We start from the raw sequence: 16,297 nt of genomic DNA on the forward strand, positions 1-16,297 counted from the left end.
AGCCAAGCATCAGAGCTACTTCTTTCTCGAAGCACAACTACATGTGCCTGTCACCTGCCCAAGACAGCACTCTTGGCCTTACCCAGGACTTTGCTGCATCTAAATATATCATCTCTCTCCCTTCACCTGTGCCCAGCAGCAGCACTTGTCATGACAGTAGGTGAGGTATTGCTCATGTTCTCCATCCATTTGAGGAGATGGTGAGTGAGTAGATTTTCTTCTCAACGTTTGGTACTTAATTATCTGGGGATCACTGCTCTGTTTGGAGAATCTAGCTGGTTAGTGCTTGATTCCTGTGTTGTATGTGTGTGTGTGTGTGTGTGTGTGTGTGTGTGTGTGTGTGTGTTTAGCCTCCATGTACCAACACAACCCATTAGCTCCAAATCCTCTTAAATAGTGGCCTCACATCACTCTCATTGTGAGAAATGACTTAAGCATTGAGGTCACGGAATCAGTCATTCAGATCACTTGAGCTAGATGTGAAGGACAGTAGCTACCCCCATTATGATGGAAAGAAGGAAAAGTGTCATCTTCACAAAGTGTGAAAATGTGGAACACCCACGATGTTTCTCTGAAGTCTGTGCCCTCGTTAGCCAGCTCCACCCTGCGGTTCAGGTCACCTTCAGCCCCACTTAGAATGTATTATGAACATCCCACATTCTGTGCCAAGACTTTAGAGCTAGGTGCAGAACTTACAGGATAGTAGGTCGGGGGGGGGGGGGTCCTCCCAAGTACAGGTGTTCCTGTTCAGTGATCAACACTATAATTGAGCCAGAACAGAAAGCCACGTGAGCTGCCCCATGCTGGGTGACAGGCGCCTTGTGGTCACGGCTGAGTCAGGCAGTGGAGGGAGCAGAGTGGATGTGATGCTCGACTTCAGGCTCAGCACACCTGGTGCGTATGTGCATCTGCACCTGAGCAGGAAGATGTGCCAGAGATCTGCTGGGTCACGAAATGTCCCGCTGCCAGTGCTCCCCTTAAGAAAGTGTCCAAGGAGCAAGGCAGAACAGTCTGCCCAAGATCAAGTGTTTCTCGTCCTGTTCTTCTAAAAAGGGAGCTTGAAATTACTAATGGAATCATTTCCACTTCTTAGAAAAGGAGTGGTTTTTCTTTTCTTTCTTTTTTTTTTTTTTAATGAATTCCTTTTTTGGGATTCACACGTGAGGCTGTTTTAAACAATATTTTAAACTGTCATATTTCCAACCTAAATGAGCAGTATCTCTTGTAAAACAGAACAATTTGCTGTTCCTTCTTCCCTCTCAAATCCCTACCTTGTGTTTGTCTGAGAGGAGCTGTTTGTGGGATTATTGATCAAATGGAAGCAATTGTTTTAAGCAGACCTTCCCACCAGCCCCAAGATAATATTGTCGTAAACTTTCAGGGAGTCACACTGAACCCAGCCGAGGTGCAGTATATAATTAAAGTTTTGATGTATTAATTAGACAATCTGAGAGCTCACTTGGAGATAAAAGGACACCAGATGTGTCAGGGAAAAAAAAAGTTGACGTGCTTTAGATAAAATTTAAAATCAAAGCCTTCAAATCGTCTCATGCTCTATTATAGAAGAATGATTGCTTAGTTCAAAGTCTTGCTGACAATTTAACAAATTCAGTTTGATCATTTGGGCTTAGAATTTTTTCCCTCTTTTATATTTGCCCTTTTCTTTCCCCCAAATAATTTTTGAGATGATAGAAGAATACACAATATATGAAATATCTGACAAGAGGATCCCCTGTTGAATTCCTGGCTTGGAGGGTCAAGCCTTGGTTATATTTAGTCCTCTTGTTTACAAGCTGGGGGACATTCTTTCAGTTTTGTTATTATCGTCCGCTTAGGTCAAACTTTTAATAGGAGCAAAGGCAACTCACTCATTAATATTTATAAGTTGTAAAATTTATTGACTTTTCAAAATAAAATCTCAGTAAAATCTCCCATGCCTGGAACTTGATATTTAGTGGTGACATTCTCTCTTCTTTGTATTTATTACAAGGATAGAAGTGGTTTTACTTCCTGCTGGGGTGTATTGATGGAGAATAATGAAGTTAACAGTCAGAGAGAGCAAGGGAGCAAGGCACACTCATCCTTGGCAGATAGGAGCCCTTTAAATAGAGCAGCGCCTTTCCCTCCCCGCCCCCATCTGTAAAAGTGTACAGTAAAATGACAACCACTGTGTCCCCCGTGCCCCCCGGGGCTGAGTTAGTTCAACCTTATCTTCAAAATCAGATGGAGAGAGAGGGTCATATGTTTGGGTTTTTTTTTTTCCCCTCCCTCTCTGCATCTGTTCATCTCTTGTTCACTTCATTAATACAAATCTCTTCTCTTCTTTTCTTAGCTCTTCCATCTAAGACTTTGGGTTAAAAATCTTTGAAGGGAAAAAGAACTTTGGGTTTGAAAGGGGGAAGTCATCAAACAAACATCTCGATGTCCTCATGCCTTTGTTTTGTCATTACTGGTCATTGTTGTGTTCAGCATTGTGGGTTTGATTTTCCTTTTTTTTTTTATCCAGATCCCCCCACAACTATCCCTCCTCCCACAACAACCACCACCACCACCACCACCACCACCACCACCATCCTTACCATCATCGCAGGTATGGTACCTTCATTACCATTGAAAATGTCCTGAATGTATATTGTCTTTCTGCTATGGCTTAAGAAGAACCCTAAATGCGTCCACTGAGCCCTCGGAAGGAATCCTTCCGTTAGTTTGGAACGTCCAAGACTTGGATGCTGTGGTCTTACCTGAACCTCAGGGACTCCAGAAAAATCTTAACCCTCCAAGCATTTAACAAAAGATCCGTTATTTTGCCATTGACGCATTCGAGAATTCTTTTTTTGAGCATCACTGTTCAAGGCAAAATGCCAATACAAAGTGCCTGGCTGCTAGAGTCAAAGCAGTAGATTAGGCCTGGTCCCGGTTGACAAAATGGTAAGTAATATGGCTCTGGATCTTCTCCTTTTCTTCATTTCCTCTTAATTGACACAAAGGAAAACACACACCCTTCAACATGCCCGTGGGGACGTGTTCCTAATGGCATAGAGTCCTTTTTGCCCCAGAGAGAACCTGCAGCGCTGTCACGACCTGTTTTGGAGGCCTGGTAGTCACAGGGGTAGAGGGAGCCGCTGCCTTTCGGCATTGGGCCCCAGGTGGGCATTGGGCCCCAGGGTCTGCCCCGCCCTCCACTCCACAGAGGGGCAGAGGCACCAGTGCAGCCCTCACTGGCTTTCTCCCTGGACGGTCTATAGCTCTTACTCACAATGAGTCCCACTCTTATTTCTGACTCGCTGAGAGCGAGGCCTGCCATCTGTCCCCTTCCTGTCTCCAGTGGCTTTCATATCGTTTGATGATGTTTGTCTGGAGTCTTGGCATTTGCTCTGCCTTTCAAGATAGGAAAGGTGATGGCAGACCTTGGCCACCGACACACAGGATTTCCTTAGGTAAAGTGTCCCCTGCCCACTGCTCACAGGTACCCACCCCAGAAACACATCCGAGTTATTCTATGAGGAAAACAGTCTCTTTACAAGATAACTCTACTTCGTCGTGTGACCTGATGAGACGCCCTGGTCTGTCTGAGGCTGTGCCCAGCACGCGCTCCGGGCCAGCATGAACACTTGACTCGTGGTTCTTTGTGTAGGAAGCCTCTTTACCCCTAGACATGGAACCGTCCTTTACACTGACTTTTTGGAGATGGCCTCAGTTTCCACAGCAGCCACTGAGGTGGACATGGCAAGAACTCAGAGAGCATCACAAAGTTGACACTCATCCGTTTATGAGCCCTGCCAGTGGGTTGTCAAACCTCCCGTTTCTTCCCTTTTCTAACCATCACAGTGACCTAAAAGGAACCTCATTTGCTCCCTATGAGGTTTCCTAGATGTAGGACATGAAACCATCATTGTCTACACTTACTTGAAAATCCATCAGTTGGTTTTGGAGTCTCATTCTAACCTCAGCTCCACCCAGACTGCTTCCTAAATTCTTGTCTCTGTGTGTGTGTGTCTGTGTATTTCTATTTTAGCTTTTTGTTAGTTCCTTCTGCTTCTACAGTATTAATTCAGTTCATACAGCGAAAATTTCTCGCACTTTCTGTACTGCTAATAAGCATGGCCAGATAGCCCTGGCTAACTGAGCCTCTATACACCAACCTTCCACACTGAACTAGGTTTTTAATCTTTCATGATTTCTTACCTCTTCACCTAGTGTAAGCCAGATTAGGCTTGAGCTCTTGTTCCCAGGTTTTCATAAAATGTTGCAGAAAGTCCCTTGGATGTCAGTGTAAATGACAACACCTCTATCACCACTGCCCTGCCTCCATGAACCTTTGAGGACATCCTTTGGTCATCTTTCTTTGCAGAAGGTGCACAGGCATAAACCTGCCCTCACTACATCTCATTGCGGAAATGGCATTGACAAAGCTGGCCATGTTTGCTTTGGAAGGCAGTCGAGGCCTTATCCACTCTGCATCATCCCTTTAATATGGGACACTTTTCATTCATCTCTACTGGCTTAGCTTTTTTTAAAAAAAAAAAAACTTCCTTAACATGCCCTAGACTCCCAGACTCTTCCCCACTCCCAATCAATCTCAGCAACTCAGCTCTTAATCCTTCACTCCAGACTAAAGCTAATCTTATGTCTTCACACAGCTACAACTCGCTGTTATCACAGTTCCGGCTGCAGAGACTCCATTTAAGAGGAAATTTTAAAAACAAACAATGCTAGATTTCTTTCCACATCTAAGGTGCCATTACAGGGACCTGTCCTGTGTCCATCTCTGCTGCCGACCTCTTAGCGCAAGGTGGTGTAAGAAAATCTCATCGCTGCCCTTCAGCCTCTTGGTGTTAGCACTAAACCTTTCTGCACACAAACTACGTTTGTGGCAATGAATGTCCAGATTCTCCCCGGCACGTCCAAGAGTAGTTAAACTAAAATTGCTACTAAAACAACAGTGTAGAATCCGCTGCCTTAATGGATGTGATCTTACGGGCTTACTGTGTCTTAACAAGCCGTCTTACATGTATTTATCTTGCCCAGAAAGTACACTTGTGAAATTTAACATTTGCTCCTTTCTTCAAACAGATGAAAGGTTATGGAGCTGAATGAGGCTATGTCCCATTTTAAAGGTCCAGGCTAGTCCCTAGATTTAGATTGATTCCTAAAAAATCTTCCAGACTGAATCTCGACAAATGGATAGCTAAATTAATTTCCACCCTTCTCCTCTCTTGCACTGTTTGGTACATTACTGCCACCATTAGCCTTAAAAGCTTCAACAGCTAAATCCAGTGACAGTAACATAAAGCCTGAACTCAGAAAAAAAGCAGCAGCAGCCCACAATCATCTGTTCCTTTCCTCCCATTCAGATGTAATAACTGAAGCCCATTCCCCAGCTTAGCGTCGGATTACAAGTAAAATATACAAATGCAATTAAATATATATATACACACACATAGAAATATATGCACATATATTATTACAGACACACATACATACATATATATATATATATATTTTTTTTTTTTTTTTAAGCTCAAAGATCATAGTTGATTTCTGATTTCCCTCAAAGGAAGTACTCCAGTGTTGTCTTTCATCTTCCGTAGCCAGGATAATCGAATCGTTCCCCTTGTTAGAGAGGCCAGCTGTCACTTAGCTCTCGGTTGCCTTATTCTCTCCAAACAGCTCAGAGCTCTGTCCTGGAGGCCCATTAGAGGGAGGATTTGTAAGTATAGTCCTGCTGGCCTCTGCCCACCCAGGACCTACCCTGCTAGCAGGGAGCAGTAGGGCCTGTGTGTCCATCGGTCTGTCCATCCTGCATGGAGCCAGCCTCCCCACTATAGACCCTCATCTACAGGAGAATGTGTAGTCTTTCGAGTCCCTCGAGGAATACTTGATCCATTTGCCATACAGCATGGTTGCAGCTTTACAACTCTTAGGCCATTAATATCATAATATCTCTTTCCAGAAAAAATCCATTTGAGGGATGGAGCTAGGAGGGGGCCCCGTTCAGAGCCACCTTGTGGTCCATCCTCAAAGTCCTTGGTTCTTTTCGCTTTCATGTACTACATGGCTGTTCTGACCACATATTTCTGTCTCACCTCTTGGCAGGGCCCCACTCACTTTCCTTTTCATTTAAAAAAAAAAATCATGTCAAGTTTTCCGTGTGGTTTCATTCATGAAGCTTTGCGCTGTAACCCGGAAGAGGAAACCGCATACTCTAAATTATCCCTGGAGCCCTCAATTAAAACAGAAAAAGCAGCCATTTCCCAGAGTAAATGTCCCTCTTACAGATTCTTCACAAGGGCTGGAAGCAAAGAAAAGAAGCTCCTGCCATACTGGGGATTTTTGTATGTTTCTTTCTCAGCTCTTTGAAGTTAGCTATGTTTGGTATATTGGGTGTATTTATAGGTAGTTGTTCGCCTATTTGGTGCTAACCTTCACCCTCTGACAGTCCGAGGAAGCTCTATCCTGCCATCATCTTAGGAAGATACTGTCTCTGTAGTTTTGGGGGATATGGTAGTAGTTTTGCCTCTATGGCGTCTGAGTGAGCTGCTCGTTGCTGTGCACTATGTACAGTGTTCAGTTTTAAACCCCTTTAGCAAATAAAATAGGAAGTCAGGCTGGGAGAAGAGCAGTCTGTGGGCTGCTTTGCACATGACCAGCATAAACTAAAGAATTAAAATCACCTAAGAATAAGATATAGGGCCAAATTCTGAAACGCATTTAAAAATTCTTCATAGGGACAAAGTAGGTCATTTCAAAACCAGCTTTTCTCTTTTTTAAAGTACATATCCAATTAAATGTTTTGTGTTTCTTGGAAAGGAAAACAGCAGTTGTTTTTTTCTTTCTTTTTTTTTTCTTTTTTCTTTTTTTTTTTTTTTACTGGCATCTCAGGACTCAAAACCCAATATGCCTTGGAGAAAGCACAGTTTTAAGTTTCTTGCAAGTTACAGTAGAGTCTTGTAAATTATAGTAGTGAGGGGGTCTTGCAAGTTGCAATAGAGAGAGGGGGATCTTGGAAGTTGGGGTAGAGAGGGGAGTCTCGTCAGTCACAGTAGAGCCGCTCCCAATGAGCTGTGTGTTCTTCAAGGTCTTAACTTGACTACTCCCCCTTATGCTACTCCCCCTTGCCTGGTGCAAGGGGCATTATATATGTCACCTTTTGGGCATACATTCAACAAATATCAAGCACTAGACATACAGCAGTATGCTTAGGCCTGTGAAGATAGAAAATTCCTTAAACCCCTTAAAATATGGTTGAGGAGATAGGTTAGATGTGCTGAAACCCAACAGCGGGGCTGAATGGGTGGCACAGACGGGGAGAGGACCAAGGAGAAGCAGAATTTGGTCTCCCCCATCAAAGAAAGGATCAAATGTGGCTCAAGAAGTGTGGCACTCGAGAATCAAGCATGGCAGCCCAACCTGAATTCAAACATCTGTCACCACTGTGACTGTTTCCCTGTGTGTTTATGTCCTAGACATATACAGAGCTGTTGTTAGCAATGCCCCTCTCTCTTCCTGGACTCTTTCCTGAGTTGCCTTTTTCCTAAAGATGGCTCTTACTCCATCGAGACTGTTTTTCATTCATCATTTATTGAATCCTTACCAGTACTACCAATTTGGTGGTCTAGCTGATAACAGGATTATTAATGGAACACAAGCTCCCGTCTTAATCAGTTTTGTGAGCCAAAAGTACACAACCATTTTTGTATGCATCTTAAGTCTGCATTGTTATTTTACTGGCATTTGTGAGCCTATTATAATACCATCATAGTTCACCAGTTTTTGACCTATGTGGATTTATGAGGGAATAAGCAAGATTAGAACCCAAAGGGATGAAGGTTACCTGCTTCTACATTTTTTAGAAAGCAGTGAGAAGATGGGAAGTGAGAATTTTTTTTCTAATGCTTCTATCATGTACTGTCTGTTTAAAAATAATGAAGTGTCGAGAAAGACTTCACATGTTTTACACACAAAAGGTTTATCAACAGCACAAAAAAAATGTAAACACTCAAGATTTCCAAGTGGCTGTTGGCACTCTCTTGGGGGGAGAGAGGGTAAAGACATGGCAGAAAGGACCCAGCCCTCTGGTACCCAGTACAGGGTGAATCCCAGCTGCTACTGTAGAGCTCACTTCCACTTGCTCCTCGCATCCCTCATCTGTCCCTCCCCCTCCCCCGCAGGCACACCCCACATGCTATAGGAATTGTTTTCCTTGTTAAATGAAACCACTGTACAGATTCCTATTATTTTCAGAACATCTGGTTTGCAAATGAAAAGATCTCTGGGGCACAGCAGTACTAGTGAACAATTCTGAAGAAGCTTTTAACAAAACTTGAAATTGCTTAACAGAAAAAAATCCACTCCCCTTCCTGCTGTTCTGTGGCGAGCAGTCTCTTCACTCAGAGGAGAGGTGACATTAAGAAGTGCCAGGACTCTGTTTGGACCTTTTAGCTTAGGTCTGTTTCCATCCCTTCTCCCATCCCTGAGAAATGGGAGTTTAATTAAAGCATAATGTCGATGGAAGGAAAGTGAACAGAAACCAGTGGAAAATAAATTTCGAAGTTTAATTTTCTAGCATGCATTTTTGCTTTCAACAGTTTTCAGATAAGTCAAAAATAAATAATGGGGGAGTGGGGGGAACACGATATGTAATATATATTGGCCAGCACAGCACAACTATGAAAATACAATTGCCAGGGGAATTTCTTCCCTGCCCTAGTGTCTAGATTTAAAGCCGCTCCATAACACAAACTGAAGGGGAATTCAATTAAGAAAACCCATTGGCTCCTTATTGACTTTAGTTAAGAAAATAAACTGGGGGAAAGTGTATTAAAATATGTCTGGACTGCTTAGTATGCTTTCATTTAAGCTTATGACAATCAAAATGGGAGAATTTAAATTCTTTACAATTAAGCTCTGCTTCCGAGCAGATTGGTTCTCTGGAATATTACACTGTGCATTTTTTAATGCACACCCCATTCCCCGACCATCCCCCCACAACCCCATGCAGTGTTGCAGGGAACGTGCATTGTAAAGCAGGAGCACCACAGAGTAATTGGAGAAGAAAAAGTATTTAAGGTTGTGAATTTAATTTTGTTCTAGGATTTTCATTTTCATTTATGGTGCCCATTGTGTTTGAGACCACGGACTAATTTATGGATTAGTTTTAAACCCCCAGTCTGTCACACTCAGTGAACAATTCTAAGTTGGAGAGAATCCATATGAAGGGATTAGAATGTGCCACAGTGGAGCGTACACATGACTGTTTCAACTAAATATTGCCCAGCTGCTTCTCATGCAGTCAGCTCTTTTTTTTTTTTTTTTTTTTGGCTATTTGGTTAAACAGCTAGTGTCTCTAATCTCACATGTCTTTGGAGCCTTTCCTTATGTACATTTCATTCTGCATCATGAAATACAGGTAATGTTTAATTTATTCATCAGAGGGTCCCATAAACTGTACGGCCAGGAGACTAAGAAGAGAAGTCAATATTTAGTGAGATGTGCATTTTTCAGATGGCAGTGTGGGGGCTTGCCCTTGATGCCTGGTTTAATTATACTCATAAAACAGCAAGAGAATGACTGTTAAGTCCGTGCACACTTACTGGGTTTGCAAGAACATGTAATTGTTTTCTGTTGACCATATAAAATAGATGTATGAAAAATTTCCCCTCATTGTAATTAAAATTAAAATAGAGATGGTAAAGCTCAGTGAGCTCTTCTTAATTTCATAACCCGACACCACTGTTAAGTCTTAATTTTTTGTGACCTATTTTTCATTGGACCTAGCTCAAAGATTACATTCGAAGGCTGCGCCAAAAGGAGGCTTGGAAAGCCCTTGGTGAGGGCAATTAGACATTCTCATTTTTGAAGCTAATTCCAACATTTATAACTTACTTGGAAATTAAGTATTTGCATTTGACCTGTACTCATAGAATGCTATCAAACAATAGAGTGACCCCACAAGTTGATTCACGGGGGTGGGCTTGCACATCTTGCCAATCCTCTGATTAAGACACCCTAATAAATCCTACTTCACACAGCAACCCTCACTTCAGAGCCAGGGTGTCTGTGGTTTCTGCATGAAGTCATAATGCAATTATGAAGGAGAATTAGATCCTGTCACAGCGCTCTCCTGCAGGGAGCACAAAGTCACTTCTAAAGAGTTTTTTTTTTTTTTTTAGTTCTTGACTTGAAATAGCCTCTGTTCCGATAGCACACCAGATGCTCTTAGAGAAGTGGAATCGGCCGCTCCCCAGATACACCCTCAGTCCTGTTCTGGACCGTGTGGCCACCCCGTGTTTCTCTGTGTCCCTGTCTCCTCCGCCGTGGCTGAGCAGAACCCCCAGTTGAGTGGCTCTGCCGTGTCCAGCTGCAATAACTGTTGTTTGACTTGAATGTGTGTTTGCTTTTAACTGTTTTAGAACATGTTTTTCCCCCTTTCTAAACACTCCTTTTTTCCTCCCATTGTGGGTGCAATTGATGGATTTCCCACCCCCAGAATGGGGGAGCAAGCTGCACTGTAACCTGCCGTTCCTTGATGTTCTGGTTACCCCCGTGGGAGCTGACGGTCAGCCCCACATGGTTTCTTTTCTTCATAAACTTGACGTGATGGTGTTATGTCGGAAGACAATAAATTGGAGCCACTTGGTTAATGCAAAGATGATATTTTTGAGATTCTAACCCTTGAGTTTATTCTCCCTCCTCTCTTTTCATTGTATCCTAATTACTTACCTGGTGAAATTAAGCATATAAGAAGTGCTGCTACAAAAATAACGAGCCAAAGTGTTTATTGCATTTTTTTTAATTTTGAAAATGAGCCAATGCCTAACCATAAAGTGTATGAACGTGCATAATTAAGTGTGTCTGTACAAATGTGCATTTGATTTTGCCCCTCAAATTGAAAGCACCTCAAACTAACTCTGACTTGGTTGTTTCAAGTAAGGAGATGTTTCAACTGTACAATTTTTGGTATTTTTTTTACTGTTATTTTATGCATACAGACTTGACTTGTAAGTAAGTATTGTGTTCTTATACGGTGTATTTTATGTTTTTTCTTTCATCAATTCTTCAGAAACTCAGCCGTAGTTATATTTAAACTGCAGTGAACTGTCAGACTTCTGGTTAATTCTGGCTCCCTCTAAGAAGCCCTTCTCAGGGCTCCTATTGTTTGAAGGTTTAGGGTCCTGAGAAAAGCATGCCAACTGAAGGGGAACACCGGTGCGAATTCACGTGACACATTTGTAAATGAGAAGCACCAGGCTCATTCGGCCCCCAAACTTTATGTTGGGCGTTCCCGTACATTTAAACATTGCCTGTGTCGGACCTGAAGGAGTCTTCTGGAGTCTCCAGTGCTCGGGAAAGTAATTACCGGCTCAAAGCGTGCATTCTAAAAAGGGACAGGTAGCCCCTGGCAGACTTATTCCAGAACCCCCACCTCCACAAGCGAAGGCTTCCGTGGTTCAGGCATCCGTGCCTTTCTGGCCAGCAGGGACTGGAGGAAGGAAACATACTTGAGAGGCACAGAACTGAAAATTAAAGCGTGGCCAGATGGGCGACTTTGGAGTGAAGTTGGCTAGAAGTGTGGTGTTAAAACGACTCTGGAAAAAGAATGTCATCCTGCATTTTGTCAGATATTTATCCCACTCTCCCTCTTGCCAAAAATAAAGAGACAATTTTTTGAACCCCTTGAGGAATTTCCTGTGAAGAGGAGCCAGGGCGGCAAGCCTGGTTTGCAGCCTGGTAGAAGGAGCAGAAAACCTGAACGGCGTCAGAAATGGAAGAAGAAAGAGAGTGCGCGTTCATCTGCGGTGTGTGTGCCTGGCAAGGAAAAACAGATCGCGCGATCTCCTGCAGCCATGAAGGCAGGCGCCTAGCAGCGCCCGGTGAACGTGGTTCTGACTTGTGAGCCCGAGCAACGGCCAAATGCTTTCCTTTTTGGAATGTCACATGATTAGAAATGGCATTTGGCAAAGTGTACGCACTTGAGTGTTTCCATGACAGACTTTTTTCTACCATGGATTAGTGGTGGGTGTGCGTGCGTGCGTGCGAGCATGTGTGTAGACCAAAACTGATCTGAAGACAATTCGCGATGCCTCCCACTTAATTGAACGTTCCGGCTGAAATCTGCTGAGATAAAACACCGGATGGAAAACCCGGATTCATGTACGCACCCACAGGCATCTACCATAAAGGATCCTAACAGTGCGGTTTTCTTGACTCAGTGACACCTAATTGGCAGTCAGGAAGCTGGAGTTCCAGGGTGGGTTGGGTTCAAACAAAGACAATGTTTGAATGTGTGAAGCCATTGTTTAAGCAGCCTTCCAACTGAGCTTTTCTGTCACAGCACTGAGTCTCCATGCCTGAAGAGCCCTCTCCCAGAGTCACTTGAGTTTGCACTGGTGTTTCTCATCACTTTGCATGTTTCCCTGACAATTGACTAGCGAGTAGTTGTCTCCTGGCAAGACCCCCAGAACCAAAGAATTTACCGTTTTCCTCACTGGCTCGCAGCTTTGAGCTGAAGGCATGTCTTAAAACAGTGCAACTCACTTCAAATGCTTTTTGCTTTTCATTTATTATTGCTTGTCACGCGATGTTCTTTGAAAGCTTGCTCATATATTATCTGTTCCATTTTTTTCCATTTTCCCTTTTTTTGCATGCCGTTCCTCCTGTTTCTTCCCTTCCTCCAATCCTCTGTTCCCGTCTGTAGACACAACGGCGACGACAGAACCAGCAGTTCACGGTTGGTATCACATTCCTGTTTATCTACTTTCTCAGCACTGCTGAGAGGCAAGGCAAGCCTGGGAAAAAGAGAAATGTAGTCTTCAAGGGAAACCGCGTTTCAAGTAGACTGATCTCATAAATACACTGTAATTTTTAGGGCTTGAAAGGATGTCAAGTCTTGTCATTTCTGTTGTGAGTTCAACAGCCAATGGCTGCCGTCTCAGCCGGCCGAGGCCACCTTCTTGCCGGCTGGCTGAGAGGACAGTTTTCCGTTGTGCACAGTCCTTGTTTCTGTAACTCCACCAATTGTGGAAATGCACAGAGCTTCCAAAAAACTAATATTTGCATTCAATTGGTAGCCTCTGAATTAACAGCTCGGTTGCTTTCTTGGTTGATCGGCTGGAGTCTTGGGAACACTTGAGTTGTATGCTCACTTCATCCTTGAGACTGGAGGCCTGGTCAGGGAGGAGGTTCCTGTTGAAACTTATAGATGGTGACAAGGAAGATCACTGCTCTTTCTTTTAAGTGTGTTCCTAACCACACTGACCTGTACAACCCCTTGCCTTTTCACTCTCAGTCTCCTACATGAGCATAAATATTTACACTAACATTTGGCAGGAAACGTCTCCACACCCTACGTAGATTTTAACATTAACTGGGGCATTTAAACATCATTCATGCACTGGTAGCTTTAAGGCAGAATACTAAATAGCTGGTTAAGATTTTAGCCAAAGGTCACAAAAAACAAGTGAGGAAAGCTTCAGAAGGGGGCGTGGGGTATCTTGGTTCCTGTTCCCAATTTTGCCACTGACTTTTAGGTTGGAAGAAGTCTATTGATGATTTCTTGGCCCTCCAATCAGAAAATTAGAATCCTGTTTCATCCGTATATGATTTTATTACTTCAATCTAATCCTGGCACGATTATACTTAGAGAAAGATATGTTAGCTTAAAAAATGGGCTGAATTTTAATAACTGAATCCATGGGAATTAGTGGGCAAAGGGCCTCCTTAAATCTCTTTGCATGTGGTACAGGGTTGAAATTGATCGTTTAAATGACAAGAGGTGATCAGCCAACCCTGTAGTGTTCATTTACCTTTTAGGGAAACCTGTGCTCCTAGCCCAACTGGCTTCCTGAAAGATTCCTACTCTGGAGGATGTACCAGTTGGAAATGATTAAGCAGAACCTGTCCCTGAAGGGACTATGGGGTGGGGTGGGGGGGTTGGGTGCATAGCAGGCAGGTCTGCTTTCCCGGGAGGCAATCTTAGATATGGAGCAGTTACCTATCTCCCCACTTACCGTGACAGCTGCCTCTCCTTGTCATTGGCACAAAGGGGAAAGTCTGCAAAATAAGGTCAAGGGCCACATCCATGACAATCATGAGAAATCAATCAGGCATAAAACTTAGGTTTCCTGAGGCAATGCCCCACGTGCTTGCTACACCTCAGGCATTGCACTCCATTAAGCTTAGTTATTTGTAGGTTTCATCATTAATTGAGCACTTCCTGACTTTTATTGATTATTCTCTGAGCTTTAAAGCTATTCTAATGTAGTTCAACAGATTTTGTCCTATTCTTCTTAAGGTGCTATAAGTTCTGAGCTTCCGGTAATTAACTCCAAGGTCAAATGTAACCATAAGATTTCTGAATTCTGTGAGATCTTTGGAGAAATACTGATCATGGATCCCCTAAGACTCCAGAGTTCTATTTCCTAGAGTCCCTTCAGTAGAATCCATGTACTTATGTGATTCTACTGGAAAAAGGTCTTGGAGTCCTCTGCGCTGGAAATTGAGGAGTTACTTGACTTACGAGTTGATGCTGATATCAGGATACTATTTTTGATTATTTCTTTGTCTCTGGAGAGAAAGTGAAGGTGACCTCTTTTTGTAGTATGAGAGACACTTGGAATACATGACTTCAGAGCACCTGAGGTAGAAAACTGGGCGGGGCCACCCCTACCTTGGTTCAGGAACAGTGTGGTAGTTACCAACTGGCAGTGCATGAGCATGGTCTAGAACCAAGAAATTTGAGGAGGACAAAAAGGGAAGTGAGAATAGCTCTATCTATGATTCTTAATAGCAGAATGAAAGAAATGATAGCCCAGTTTAATTCCACTATGATACATTTATAAATACATTTTCCAACTTGTCTGCAAGCCTTAGAGCGTTCTACCACTATTTCCAGGAGCAGACTCAACAACCCACAAGAAAGCAAGCCACAGTAATAACTAGAACTTACTCAACAGAGGGAAAACATCTTCCAGGTCAGTTGTGAGGATAAAAAAAGGTAATAGAATATGGTAGAAATTAAAAGGCAGGGGATCACATTTTCAAAGCTATGAAGGTAGAGTTGATTTTACTCAAGTGAATTATGGTTCAACCCCAGCTGCTTCCATGCAGCAACTGTCCAACTTCTGTTCATTTGAGAATGATCTTAGACATTCACTATAGGCACGGGGCCTGGAGGAATGCTAAGTGATTTGATAACTTGACAACTTAAATGACAAGACAAACTAGGTCAGCCAATTGAGATCACTGGTCTTAAAAGTTTCAACTGGATTTCCTTCCCTATTTCTCTTTTCTTTTATAAAAAGGAAAAAAAAAGTAACTTTACAGAAAGCTTTCCCTTTGAAGACTCATTAAAATATTTTATTCAAGCTTGTGTTGCTAGAGTATGTATGAAGTATTCCAGCTGTTTATGTATGTTGGCCATTTGTTCTTAACAATATTTGGTTGGGATAAGCATGTATTGATTGGAAGGTTAGACGTGCATGGGCATGATTCAGAATCAAATGGATTTTCTCCAAAAAGAAACCAAACAACCATCAGCCACAGTGTGTTTTTAAGGATCTAATTGATAGTAAAGCCAAATGTTAGCGGAAGGATGGGGTGTTGAGACTAGGGTGACCGAAGGGATCTTCTCTGACTAAGGATCTTGAGCATTTGTGTTTTTGGAGCTCATCCTAAAGACCCGGACAGGAAGAATCCTGTGTCATGTATGCATGTTGAGCGATGCAAAAAACACTGTCAAATCCTGGGGCCACAGGTCTGACACTGATGGCGGAAATGCATGAATGACTTCCAGCACGGATGGTGTTAACAATGGTTATTGATGTGCGGGCGTGCGTGGTGGTTTTTGTTTGTTTGCTCAAATGTGGGTGCTTCTTTGTAAGTGTCTTGTGCCTTGTTCTTTTTCCACCCTGTGTGTCCCCTCTCCCTTCTCCCACCCCCCTCCTGATAAGAGGGTTTGGGTGACCGCATGCCCATGGTCTGGAATAGCGCTTGTGCTTTTGCTGCACTGCAGTCAGCTGGCTCCCTCTGGGTTTAAAGTCCTCCCTCTCTCCCTCTCTTCTCTCCCCTCCCTCCCTCCCTCGCTCCTTCCCTCCCTCTCCTTCCTCCCTCCCTCCCTCCCTCCTTCCTCTCTTCCCTCCCCTTCCTCCCTCCCTCCCTCCTCTCTTCCCTCCCCTTCTTCCCTCCCCTTCTTCCCTCCTTCCCTCCCTTCCCTCCCTCTCTACCTCCCTCCCTCTCCTTTCTTCCTTCCTCCCTCCCTCCATCCCTCCTTCCCTCTCCTCCCTCCCTCCCTCCCTCC

At 43.4% G+C, this 16,297-nt stretch overlaps 1 protein-coding gene across 18 annotated transcripts in view; it reads left to right on the top strand.

Moving 5' to 3' along the window:
* The window catches only part of CADM1 (cell adhesion molecule 1), a 323,968-nt gene that overhangs the window by 278,753 nt on the left and 28,918 nt on the right, over positions 1–16,297 (top strand). For 8 of the 18 annotated variants that reach the window (XM_012729565.1, XM_012729570.1, XM_012729571.1 and 5 more), the window contains exons 8-9: positions 2,507–2,590; positions 12,698–12,730. The exons of 3 other annotated variants lie outside the window; for them this stretch is intronic. In XM_012729565.1, the coding sequence (XP_012585019.1) occupies positions 2,507–2,590; positions 12,698–12,730 (117 nt within the window). The remainder of the gene's footprint in view (positions 1–2,506; positions 2,591–12,697; positions 12,731–16,297) is intronic. 7 more of the 18 variants (XM_012729567.1, XM_012729569.1, XM_004689238.2 and 4 more) reach the window with 2 other exon arrangements.

Source organism: Condylura cristata, unplaced genomic scaffold (genome assembly GCF_000260355.1).
Source record: "Condylura cristata isolate star-nosed mole 26May11 unplaced genomic scaffold, ConCri1.0 scaffold00025, whole genome shotgun sequence".
Taxonomy (NCBI): domain Eukaryota; kingdom Metazoa; phylum Chordata; class Mammalia; order Eulipotyphla; family Talpidae; genus Condylura; species Condylura cristata.